This window comes from Limulus polyphemus, unplaced genomic scaffold (assembly GCF_000517525.1).
Source record: "Limulus polyphemus unplaced genomic scaffold, Limulus_polyphemus-2.1.2 Scaffold1401, whole genome shotgun sequence".
In the NCBI taxonomy this organism is placed as follows: Eukaryota; Metazoa; Arthropoda; class Merostomata; order Xiphosura; family Limulidae; genus Limulus; species Limulus polyphemus.
Genome location: NW_013667011.1, coordinates 125,112 through 138,945, shown reverse-complemented (window position 1 = coordinate 138,945; position 13,834 = coordinate 125,112). Strand labels below are relative to the sequence as shown.

The window sequence follows — 13,834 nt, the reverse complement described above, 5'->3', positions numbered from 1 at the left end:
GTGCTTTGGCAACATAAATTTTGCGAAATATTTTGAAATATTGGAGGAAGGACTCTTGCCACTTCATTCCTCGGGTTTCGTGGACAAGAACATAACGTTGTTCCAGGAAGATGGAGCACCGTGTCACACTGCTAGAAACACCCAAAAGTGGCAGAAAGAAAATGGTATCCAGAAGTTGCCCTGGCCGAGCCAGTCTCCTGACATGAACCCCATCGAAAACCTCTGGGCCATACTCGACCGGCAAGTCAAGAAACAACCAAAAAACCAACTTCGAAGAGCAATCTACTCCAAGTTTTGAAGCAAGAGTGGGCAAAAATCCCACAATCTAAAATTGACAAGGATCAACAAACTCCACGAAGTGAAAGGATCTACTAGATATTAATTAAATTATAAATATATCAATTCATGTGAATATGACTGAAAAATTTCATTTTTTCTGAAAAGGTGGTGTCTATTTACGCTGTGTATCTATTTCAAATGCAAAATTACAAAATAGGAGAGAAGTGGGGATTAGCTATCTTCCTAACTTGCGGCATATATCCTAATTGTTTATGTAATTCCTCAACATCAGGCTAAACCAAAAATGTAAGCTGAGGGTCGGTTATTATGAGAAATGTTTCTGAAATACAATTAAATTGTGCCATTGAAATAAAAGTTATAATTTTCCTGTACTGAAAATGTATTTCTGATAGGTACTTCTCTCTACTCACAAGATTATTCTCATCCAATCCTGCCCTCTATACGCAAATTGTTTCTTTATACATGCCACAAGCCTTCTGCTCTTCTTTAATGGAATTGAATGATCTCAACATGTCTCTCATGTGAATCATCATGCATCACTTCTCCACCAATAGAAGTGTGATACACTCACATGATGCATGTGACTCCCTCTATATGCCTCTACAAACTATCACCTCGAGCTTTAGCAGAAGACGTAAGCAGTAAGCACCGGAGGCAAGTGGGGAGGAAGGGTGGGAAGTGTGAGAAGAGGGAAGTACCCTATCGGAAATACATTTTGACTATAGGAAAATTATAACTTCCGATATGGTACTTCCTTCTTCTCACAAGATTAGCTAGAATCCCACACTGAATAGGAAGAGGGCCTGGTGCAAGGGAATGATAAAAGTACCTCCTGAAAGCATCTGAAGGATACTCCTGGAAATGAAAGAGTCAGATCTGATGAGGGGAACTGCACCACTTCTGAACTAGGTATACTCTTTGCCCATCTGTGAAATGTGTAGTAGATAACGGCAGAAAAAAGATACAAGCACATCTAAGTAGGAGAGAATTTTAGCAGGATAGTGAACCTAACCATGTAAATATGTATGCAACTCAACCCCACAAAGAATAAATGTGGAGAAAACAATGAATGTGCCATTAGGTGTAAAGTGGCTAGTGTGCTACAGATAGTACCCAGTTAGTCAACTACATCCAAAACCCATGCCACTGGGAACTGACATCCACATGGTGGTAGGATGAGGATCATACCATCTTCACCTTAATTCAACAGACCAGAGGTAATCTAGAACCACTCCGACTCCTGAGCATGACACGTGTTAGCTTTTATCTATCGATCCAGGAACCCAACATCCAGTATATTATTTCTATATAATAAAAATCAACTCCCCCAACAGCAAAACTGACCAGAACCATCTGAGAAGCAACAACATCCTTGGAATAAGATACAAGGAGGGATAGCAAAAAGGAATGAACCAGAACAATCCACCTTACCTCCACTGTGACCCATAACACAGAAGGAGTATGATCGAGGGAGGAATACAAACAACCATAAACATGTATGAGGACTTATGTTGATTGGTTCTACTCTAAATCCCAAAGGATAAGGGCTCACAATCAAAGGGGTGAACTGCAATTTGATGTCTCACTCTTTTGTGAGTGTATATTGCATATTGGAAGATGGCATGTTTCTACACCCACAGAACACCACTGCCCTACCCTGCACAGAATGGTATAGCCATCTTTGTGTGGAACCCATTCAGGAGAGTGCCTCAACGGTCAACCACCCCAGTAACTTGGAACTGGAAAGTGGTAACGACTCCCATACTTCACTAGAAGAAAGGGGGTGAGAACGTGTTGGGGAGTCTGGATTGAAAAGCAGACCATACAGATTTATTCAATATAAGGCATGGCAGGGATGGGCAGCTATCCCCTTGTGCTTTACCCATGCAGTCTATGGGTGGTATGGTCCAGAATGGGCAAGCTTATGAAGCAATTACATTGCAAGGTTATTCACCTACAAACAATCTTGTGGAACATCCCATCTCAACAGTGAGCATTGCAAAGCCATGGAAGATAAAGCAAAAGTCAACATGACTGTACAGTACAGGTTTCAAGTTGAAGAATACCTGGTCAGGCACCACTCCCCACAGAGGGGGATCCAAATAATGAGCAAGGGCCCCTGAAAGGGAAAGAAAAGTATGAATATAAACTTACCCAGTCAAAGTCACACTGAAACATGAAGAACAGCCAAAGGTGGAAGACGAAAACACGATGAAAAAGAAACCATGATTTGGGGTAAAAATGGGAGATGAATTTATTAGGTGTAATCCACATGACCAACTGTAGGATTTACTCCAATTGCTGATGAAGACGAGATGCAAAGGAAAAGGTAAGATGTTGAATCTGATAAGAAAACACCTGCAACAAATTCAGGAAGAAAGAAAACAATCAAATTGAAAGTCGAACCCAATTGGTGAGGGTAGAAGAGAAAGATCTCAAACAGAAGAAGACTGCCAAGGGATAAAGAGTCTGGAACAGGTACCACAGAAGGAAGCCATGCGAGAAATATAACAAAGAAGACTAGGGACTGAACTAGAATTCTATCCAGATCAAGGCAAAGGTAGATATGAGAAATAAAGGGAAGGGTAATAGGCGAATAGGAGGAGTTACCCCCCTAGCTACCGAGGACTTTAGTAGGAAGGAACAATCTGGATAAATGATAAGATGTAGGGTGGTAAATCGTACATGAAATGTTAATGGCAAACAAATCAGACATTTGACATCCACAGGCTAAGAGGAGAAGGAAAACGTTTTAAGGGAAAGGTGCAACAAGAGGAAAGTGTTTCAAACAGAGGTAAGGTGAGAGAATGGAGGACCACATTAATATCCAAGTCTGGAAGAGTAGACTGCCTGGGGGTATGACAAATCCAGAAGAAATACATTAACATTGTAAGGACAGGGGAAACAAAACTTGACAGTATCAGAAAAAACGAAAGGTATGGGATAAGGCAGAACAATAATCCGAGAGCGAGGAGACAGAAGACCCCTGGTCGAAAAGCCATGTGAGAAACTCTATTACTTGAGCCACAGTAGGTCAGTCAAAACACTTTCCATTTGTGCTGATACACATCCATTAAAGAAGGACATATGGAATGAGCTGAAAGAAAAGTAGGTCAGTCAGAATACTTTCCATTTGTGCTGATACACATTTATTAAAGAAGGACATATGAAATGAGCTAAAAGAAAAGCTACTTGATGAGAGAAGCCTGATCTCCTTGCCAAGGACCGGATAAAAGCCAGGCATGAAGATGAATGACATGAATGGCTGGATGTAGAACTGGTGACCGAAGTTGACAAAGAAGGGTGGGAGACAAAGGAAAAGGTACTGGAGGGAAAAGTTGCAGTTGTTGTAATCGTGGAAACCACAGTTGAGCTGGCCAGTAAGGAGCAATCAGAAGGAATCGACATACAGTGGTAACAATGAGAGAGATCACCCAATGAAGTAATTGGATTGGATGGTAAACACAAAGGAATTTGTGGGACCAATCATGGCTGAAGGCATTGACAAGCAAAGCCTGAGGATGAGGTACCAGGGACAAAAAGAGGGGTAACTTGTGATTGAGGCATGTGGTAAATGCATTTACATGGGGAAAACCCCACTGATTGCAAAGCCACTGGAAAACAAGGGGATTTAAAGACCACTTCATCACTATGAGATGGAAAGCACTTGGAATGTGACATGCAATAAGATGAATGTGGTGTGTGTAAGCCCAATTTATGAGATCCAATGTTTGAAAATAGAGAGATCTTGATCAGGTGCCCCTTGATGATTGATATGTGCTACCACAGTAGAATTGTCAGAATGAATCATCACCAGACAATGTCTGGCAAGACGAAAGAAGTGATTCAAAGCCCAATAGACCATGAGAAGCTCAAGGACATTGATGTCCAAAGCTTTTTTGTATAAAGATCAAGGATCCAAAGCCTCTTGGTGATTGACCCATGCACCCAAGCCCTGAAAATATGTAAATTTTGATTAGGAAAAGGAAGCAGGACACCCACCAATATATGGGCCTTGTCCAACCACCAATGCAGATCATCCATCAGGGTAGAAGAACAGGTAATGGGAGCTGACAAAGGGACCCTGAGCAAGGTTCCACTGATTGTAAAGAGTACACTGAAGGAATCACATATGCACACAACTGAGAAGAACCAGTGAAGACCACATCTACAAAAGCAATAGAACCCCACAAGCAGAAAGTGAGGGAGCTGAAAGGGTGTGGCAAACTAACATTTCCTTGGAACAAAGTTGTAGAGGAGAAGGCTGGCCCTAACTGAGATGAGTGTCAAAAAATACATCCATATGGGTGAGATATTGGGTAGGGTGGAGGAAGGATCTGACGAGTATGGTTGGCTGACTCCACTTCAGAATGAGCTAAAAGAAGCTAGTCATCCATATAATGGTAGAATCACAACCCTAGAGCATGAAGATGGCGAGCAAAAGCTCTCACTGCCCAACAGAAAGCATAAGGGGTGGAAGCAAGCCCAAAGGGTAGGGTGCAAAATTGATAAACCACCCTGTGACAGAAGAACCAAAGATATGGACAAGACTGTGGAAATTTAGAGATGTGAAGATAAGCATTGGCGACATCCATCTTGATCATCCATAAGCCTGGAGAAAATGCCCATGATAAGGTAAGCAATGACTCCATGGTAAAGTGGGGCAGTTGAATGAAGTGATTGAGGTGGGACAAATGGATGACAGGCCTCCAGTCCCCTGTTTTCTTGGGAACAACAAAGAGTCTGGAATAAAAACCTGGTGAAGGATGTAGAACAGGTTTGATGGCCTGCCGAGATAGTAGTTCCTGAACCGCTTCAAACAGATGCTGGCTTGTCATGAGACTTGGAGGTGGAGGGAAAGAAATGAGTATAGAAGACACGGGAGATGGGTAAAAAACGGGATCATGAATCATTCCGATAAAACTTGAAAAACCAAATGATCCTTGATGAAAGGATGCCAGTGATGAAGAAAATTGGCATGCTGAGCTCCCACTGGAGGAGAACCCACCAGGTAGTCACTGATATTGTTGGCGACGTGATGAGCATTGTCAAAGAAAATGATGAGACGAGGCACCCCAAGAAGACAGGACAGGGAAGAGTTGGGAAGGGGGGACAGGAAATGGTAACAGGTGCCATAATGGGCTCTGACTGAGACAAAGGTGCAACAAGGTTGGAAATGGTACACTTTTGTTGTACTGATGCAACTCGTGATTCTAAAGGCTCAGGGATTGTGTCAAAGACATATTACCACAGAAATGAGGCCATACATATATCCCAAAGATGATGGTAAACAGATGAGAGAAACCACGTATGTAAAGCCAGAGCTCAAGACAACAAACGAGCCAACATGGAGGAATGAAGGGAGAGTATGTCCCCAGAAAAACCCTTAGAATTTTGGTGAAGAGCCTCAGAGAGGAGATGGATGGTAGAGAGATATTGTAAAAGAGTTGTGAGGGTAAGATGAAGGCAGGAAAATTGGGCATGGTCAGACTTACAGGAGATTTGGCTGCTGCACCCCAAACAGGCAAAATGGAAAGATTGATATGTAGTAAGGAAGGACACAGTTTATAGGAAATAGGGGAAAGGGATAAAACATCACATACCTGAGAAACGAAATGCAAAAAAAAACATATTAGGTCTAACTGACTTCTCAGGTGGGGCATGGGTAGGCATAGCAAAATCAGCAAGTGGAAATAGGTGATCCAATTCCTCGTCCACCTGTATAAGCTCAGCTTGTTTGGGAGGAAGTGAGGCAAGGTCCAGAGACAGAGATTGTCTAATGTAATGTTCAATCTTCTGGCAAATAAATAGGGATGGATCACCTGCCGCGTCACCCACACCCGAAACATAGTGCTAGTCACAGTTGTGACCCCCAAAGTGGTTTCATGAGCTTTGGAAATCATAATGAGGAAGAGTCAACCAATAATCGAAAGTATAAATAACAATTCAACTGTAATAAACTGGGATTAAAGTTAAGTTAAGAAACAGTCTTAACAGGAACTAGAAGTGAAAATAAATTAAGACCACTCTGTTATTATACTAAAGACGATAGTGAAACTTTAAAGAAACACATCCAAGTACAAGCACTGTCAACCAATTTATTTTACAAATAGCATTTAATTGCAAATATTAGTGGTATTTTCAAGAAATGTTTTGCTAATTATAAATTGGCACATTTCAGGATTGGAGCAAGTTAAGAGCAACGGATATTATTTCAATCATATTTTTTACTAACATTGCTTGAATTTTTTTCAAAATTTAGTGCTATAGTGAGTTCCCTCACAAAATTAACTTTAGTTGAAAATTGCTGAATTAACTAAAACTAATTAGCTAAAAAAATCAAATAAAGTACCAAACCAAAGTTACCAGTTTAAAGAGACCACGAAAATTTTCCTTTTCTTATTAGTTTTTGGATGATTATATTTTTATACAACATTTCAGGTGATGAACCTTTGCAAATGAACAATACCTAAAAATATAAATACTTACGAATGGATATGGGGATCTTGTACTTGTAGCAACTTAAAAGATCCAGGTTCTACAAGATGAAACCACATGTCACTCCTGAAAATAAACTTCCTATTACCAATGAACCAATACAGTTTTTACCAATTATCTTTGCAAAGAGGTAGAGCAGAAAATTTTTTGTTAACAGTATATGTAAAAAAAAAACAAAAGCATTCAAATAGTTAATACATTTTTGGACATAATTCGAAATTATTATAACCTGCACCTTATTAAACGACTTGAAATCCTTAATCATCATATGACACACAAAAATTTACACATTTAGAGGGCTACATTAGATAATTAATATACACTGTATTGTTGAACAATTTTGTAAAAAAAACAGCTTTAAACAATGCACATATATGACAATAAATTGTGTGGCAGCAATAAAACTAAAACCTTCTTTCCTGAATAAGGAAATACAAAACACATTTGTATGACAGACAACATTAAAATATATCAAATAACAGCAGAAAAAATTTATAAAATGCATGTAAAGGAATATATTCATATAGTTTATTGCTTGTTTGTAATTAAGCACAAAGCTACACAATGGGCTATCTGTGCTCTGCTCACCATGGGTATCGAAACCCGGATTCTAGCGTTGTAAGTCTGCAGACATACCGCTGTGCCACTGGGGGGCATTCATATAGTTATGGAAACATCTGGGATGTTTAAAAACAAATGACCAATGATAATTTGTCTTGCATGCAATATTACATACTTTTAAAGCTATTCCTTCTATCTTTTCAGTGTCAAGACAACAAATAATAATTCTGTTGATCAAACATTAGGTGAAATTTAATGTTGTCCATGACATAAACATTATCTGTATTTACATATTTATGGAACTGTAATGATTTATACTCCAAAAGATATTTCTGAAATTATTGCCACCACATAATTTGCTTGTCATATCTCTGCCATTGATTAAAGCTTATTTCTTATCAGAAGGTGGAACATTACAGTGTATCTCACTTGCTATAGCCCTAAGAACTAAACCAGCTGTGTGCATTTTGTGTATATTATTTGAAGGTTGAATTAACAAATCTTTTAATAAAATAAAAGCTGTAATAAATTAAGGTACTATATCTAAATAAAGATTTATTTAAAAATTTCCCTTTAAGCCTTATATTAGTTGTAAATAACTTGGGAGAAATTCTAAAGCTCTAATTAATCTTAAAATAACCTACAAAACAAAATAAAAAACCTGACACACGGTAGAAGACAAAAACACAAACAAGTGCAATATTGTAGATGAGGTATGGTCAATTCATATATACTTTCATAGGAAAACAAAAAACATTTTGTCTCTGATGTTTAATATGTGATATGAGAAGTTCATTCAAAAGTCTTTGTAAGTTTAATACGTGTATATGGTGACATTCATAACACATTAAAATGCACCTTTCTAGCATAAAGCAAGATTTTCCAAAATAATAGAATCAATAAAGAAAAGGGTAATGGGTAGAGGATGACATTTGAACTTATAGTTTCATACATATCAAAGTTCATGGTAAAGAGTTCTTTGATATATTGCTAATTTAACAATATTCTCTCTCTCTTTATTACATACTTATTAGAAGGAAATCAAAATAATGGAACATACCCCAATGAATTTTGATGCATCTTTACAATTTTTTGTAATATAAGCATCAATGTATTATTTAGCAAATATGTGATTATAATGAAAAAATTATAATGAAGTAAAAGACTTTCTTTGTTTTTGGCTTTGTGAAACTGTTCATTACTTCAATATAGTGGTTGTTATGTCAAAGTTACACCAAAAACAGAAATCTTCCCAAATTTCATTCAATTCAATATTCAGTTACATTTCTGTGTATGGTAGTTTCAGTTGTAAAGAAAAATGTCAAAGTTACACCAAAAACAGAAATCTTCCCAGATTTCATTCAATTCAATATTCAGTTACATTTCTGTGTATGGTAGTTTCAGTTGTAAAGAAAAATGTCTTACTAGTAAGCATTACTGGATACTCTTTAGCTCAGTTGGTAAAGCTCTAATATGTGTGAGAGCAGTCATGTGGTCAAATCATTCTTGATGAAAACAAAAGAATATTACAGTATTAAAACTGATACCAAACAAGACTCAGAAATAAGGCTTGAGAACAGTCCTTGTTGTGAAAGGAGACGAATGTGTTAGTTTCAGTTGTTAAAAGAAGTATTTTACTAGCTGTTGTTAGTGAATTAACCTTTTACCTCTAAGTTTGGGTTTCAACTGTAGGACAAGGAAATTAGCCCAAGAAATACTGCCCCACAATGTGAGGCTTTGTTTGTGATAGTGGATTAATGTTGGTAGTTTAAATTATTGAAAAAAGCCTCACTAGCAGTTGCTAGTGTTAACCTTTTAGCTCAGTTGATAAAGCACTAGTTTATACTGCAAGCAGTCCCAGGTTGAAATCCTGCATATGAGAATTTCAAAAGTTGAAATTAACATGAAATGAAGTAGCAATAATTAATTCATCACTGGTGAACAAAAAAATTGGATATGCTGTTGTTTTCCTACACTGAAAATATATTTCCGATAGGTACTTACCTCCGATCATATAAGTTATTCTCGTTCAGTGCTGCCCTCTATATGCAAAATTTTCTCACATACCACAAGCCTTGAAACTTCTACCTACCCGACGATTAACATGGTTCCCTGCATCTCCACATCTATGTCATCATGCAACAAACCTCCATCAATAGACGTACCCCACACACGACTACCTCTATGCTATTCTCTTTAATTATCACTTCTTGTTTGTCAATGCTTGTGTTCAGACGTTTAGTTAGTGCTCTCTTAAAACTTTTTTTTTTTTTTTTACATATTTTCTTATCAATTTCTCTCCACAAGTTTACTATTTATCATACAATTGCGATATTTGTAACTTGTTTCAGAGTGGAATTTTTTATATTTCTACCCAGTTACTGATCTTAATACGTTTTATTTATTTCTGCCCACATGGTTCTGTTTTGGTTATTCATTCTAAGTTACCACTTTAGAGATTACATCTTCTATCAGCACATTTACACGAAAAGTTCAGGTGGTGGTCTTTTATGGGATAGTTTTGGCTTTAGTTCATCAGGAGCTTGATCATCCAATAGGAGTGCGACACCCCCTCCTGATGCAAGTGACTCCCTCTGTTCAACTCTATCTAATCATCATTTCAAGATTAAGCAGAAAGCAAGTTTTAAGTGGGAAGGAGGGGTGGAAAGTGTGACAGGAGGTAAGTACCTATCAGAAATATATTTTCAGTGTAGGAAAATAATAACTTCCAATATGGTAACTTACCTCTTCTCACATAATATCTAGAATCCCACATTGAAAAGGGTGGAGGAACTGTTGCGAATGAATACAGATAAGCATCCTTTGAAAGTGTGAACCCCCATTGGAAGAAGAACACATGTGGGAGACCACACCAATTTTGTATCAGGTATACTCTTTGCCCAGTGTGGTAGTAGGTGTCTCATAAACTGGCAGAAATTGGGAGGAGCACATCTAATGAATGAGAGAAAAAGCTAGGTGGTTCCAACCCCACATCCCATTGAAATTAACAGAATCATAGTCAAAGGTAAGAATGAATGTAAAGCCCCCCAACCACAGATCAGATGGTGGGGAAAACTAAAATGGATGTGCCCTTTGATGTAGAGTGGCTAGGGTGAATCAGAATGTACATGATAGATCAACTCCAGTCCAAAACAAGGCAGCATCTGGCATACATAATCTGACCTAAGATAGGAGAAGGCTACACACCATTTTCACCTCAAGTTGAGTAGGATAGAAGGAGAAAAATTCCATACTGGTGAACTAAACAGGGCACATGTGCACAAATCCACAACCAACACCAGTCATCTGGGAACCTGACATCCAAACAAGAGTAGAAAGGGATGTGCCAATGTGGCAGATCACTTCAATTCCAAAACCAATTGGACCAGTTCTACTCTGCACAACATCTGCCTCAGGCAGTGAACCTCCCTGAGGTGTAGTGCCAGAGTGACAACATTAGCACCACACAATATCATCCTCTCCAGAACCCACTGCATGGAGGTGGAGTGCATTACACAAAAAACCGTGACAATGCGATGACACCTGGAACAAATTGCAGGAAGAATATGCCAGTCTAATAAGCTGATGAACCCAATCTGTAAGGGTAGGAGAAAGGTCATGTAAGAAGGAAAGTTCCATGGAATGAAAAGGTGGGATCAGGAACCATGGAAGGAAGCTGTGAGGGCAATATAACAATGAAGAGCATGGAAGGGACATAAAAGTCTATCTGGATCAGACCAAAAATAAAGGTGGGAAATGGAGAGAAGGGGAATTAGCATGAACTGTTTTGAGCAGGAGAGATCAATCCAGATAAAGGAGAACATATGTGGAATGGAAAAGAGTATGTGAAATGCTGATGGCAAAGATTTCAGACAGCCAATGCCAACAGGCTAAAAGGTGTAGGAAATAAGTCTTAAAGGATAGACAAGACATGAAACAGTAGAATAAAGGTTCAAACACAGAGAGTGTGACACAGTGAAGAACAATATTGACATTCTAATCCGGAAGAACCACCTGACGAGGAAGTCAATAAATCTGGAAGGAATGCAATAAAAGGGAGACAGGAGAAGAAGAAAACTCAACATGATACCTGGAAAAATGGGAGGTGTTGGACATAACCTACAATAGTAAAGGCAGTAGCCCCATGGTCAAACAGCCAGATGATAAAATCCATAATGAGAGGAACAGTGGGCCGAAAAAGGGAAATAACATGGCTTAACAACCAATAGAAGAAGATGTTCTACTGATGTTGATAAACTGCAAGGGAGGAAGGGCAAATCAAACAGGCTAAAAAGGAAGCAATATGCACATACAATTTGGTGTTCCTCACAAGGGATCAGATAAATACCAAGCATGAAGGTAGAGGGTGTGAATGGTGGGATGAAGGACCAGTGACCGAGATTGATGGAGGAGTGAGAGGAAGAGGTAATTGAGAGGGGTAGTTTAGAGAAAAAAAAGAGGAAGGCAAGGTTATGTCACCCAATAAGGAACGATTAGAAGGACCTGACATGGAGTGGAATGGGTGACCAAAATCACCCTAAGAAAGGAGCCAGAGAGGAGGGTAGGCATAAAGGTACCAGTTGGTCCAGTTCTGACTGAGAGCATCTACTGTCATGGCCTGTTGATGAGGAATCAGAGACTAGAAAACAGGTAACTTGGTGTTAAGGGAAGTGGCAAAGCATCCAGATGAGGAGTACCCCAATGATTGCAAAGCCACGAGAAAACCTGAGGATCGAGGGACCACTCTGTGGGGAAAGACAATCCACCACAAGGTTGAAAGCATCTGGAATATGACATGCTATGATGCATATCTGTAGTATGTGGGCCGAATAAACTAATTCCAATATTTGATTACAAAAGGAATGATAACAGGTGCTTCCTTGGTGATTGAAATAAGAGCCAACAGAGAAATGGTCTTAATGGATCGTGAGAAGTTTGTTCCATACATAGGAAGAAAATGATCCAAATCATGCCATACCATAAGAAGCTCCAAGATGTTGATATGGTATGACATTTATATCTGAGACCACTCTCTGGAAGTAACCCCACAGAGAAACATCAGTGAATAGATGCAAATCAAGATGAGCAGAAGGAAGCGGTGACCCCTGCCATAGTGTTATCCCTGTTCAAACACTAATGGAGATCTTCAAGAAGGGAAGGAGGAAGAGTAAATGGGGAATTCAAGGATTCCCAAGCAAGATTCCATTGGACATGCAATATCTACAGAAAAGAATGCACATGTGCACAACCCAAGGGGATAAGGGCTTCTAAGTGGAAAAGGTTGGGCTCAACAGAGGTAATTGTTGAACAACATACCCAAGTGGACAAGGAATTGGGTAGGATTAAGGAAAAACTTCTCCATCTGGAGAATCCAATCAACAGGAGCTGCTTCTATGAATAGTATATGTCATCCATGTAGTGTTGGAAGAGCAATCCTCGAGCATGCATAAGTTGGGCAAAAGCTATGACCACTCAATAAAACACATACAGTGCTGAAGCAAGCCCAAGAAGTAAAGCATGAAACTGAAATACAACCTTATTGTGTACAAACCAAAGACAGTGTCAGGATTGATGAGAAATGGGAATATGGGGGTAAGCATCCAAGACATCCACCTTGGTCATCTACAGACCTGGAGAAAAAGCCCACCAAAGGGTGAGAAAAAATTCCATTGTGGAAAGATCCAGAAATTAGTTGAGGTTGGATAGAGTGATAACAGAATGCCGGTTCCCAGTCTTCTTGGGGATGAGAAAAAGCCTGAAGTAAAAACCTGGTTAAGGCTGGCTGAGAGGCTTGATAGCACACTGTGAGAAAAAAGTCTGAACAGCGTGGGATAGACACTGACTGGTAGCAGGATCCCGAGGTAATGGGAAGGATATTGGAAACAGAGACATAGAAGGAGGGGAGAGGAAAAAAAGAAAAAGTCTATCTGATAAACCCCTGATCACTCACAGGTCGGGAGTGAACTCCTGCCCCAGGTGAACAAATCAGAAAGACTTGCCCCTTCTGAGCTGAACACCACCAAATAATCACCACAATTGTTGACAGTGAAGAGTACAACTGCAAGTCAAATGACAGACCAATGGACCCTTAGAGTAAGGAATAGCCAAAGGCTAGGAGGGTGAAGGATGGGAACAGGTATAAAGTAAATTACAGGAGCAGGCAGATGTTTTCAAGTTTGAATGCACTTGATGGTGAATATCATCCATCCTTTCAGATAAAACTTTCATGAACTCTGGCACATTTTCAGGCAACTCTTCGTAAGGTGGGTGTCCTGTATCCAGTGGCTTCATGCTCTGCTGTTATATAGGCCATCAACGGTGTAGGGAGTAAGACATCCCAGTCATCTTGGTGGCTACTACAAAACTTTACCAATTCCTGTCCCTGTGTCCAATTGTACTTTTCTACCATCCCATCAGACTGAGGGTGAAGTGGTGTTGTCCTGGTCTTTCGTATGCCAAAACAACTTGCAGCATT

The 13,834-nt window shown here is 39.3% G+C and overlaps 1 protein-coding gene across 1 annotated transcript in view; it reads right to left on the bottom strand.

Annotated features, from left to right (window-relative positions):
- LOC106463415 (cadherin-99C-like) overlaps nucleotides 1-13,834 on the bottom strand; it is a 153,988-nt gene that overhangs the window by 23,545 nt on the left and 116,609 nt on the right. The window contains exon 13 of the mRNA XM_013923440.2: nucleotides 6,790-6,864. Within this exon, the coding sequence (XP_013778894.2) occupies nucleotides 6,790-6,864 (75 nt within the window). The remainder of the gene's footprint in view (nucleotides 1-6,789; nucleotides 6,865-13,834) is intronic.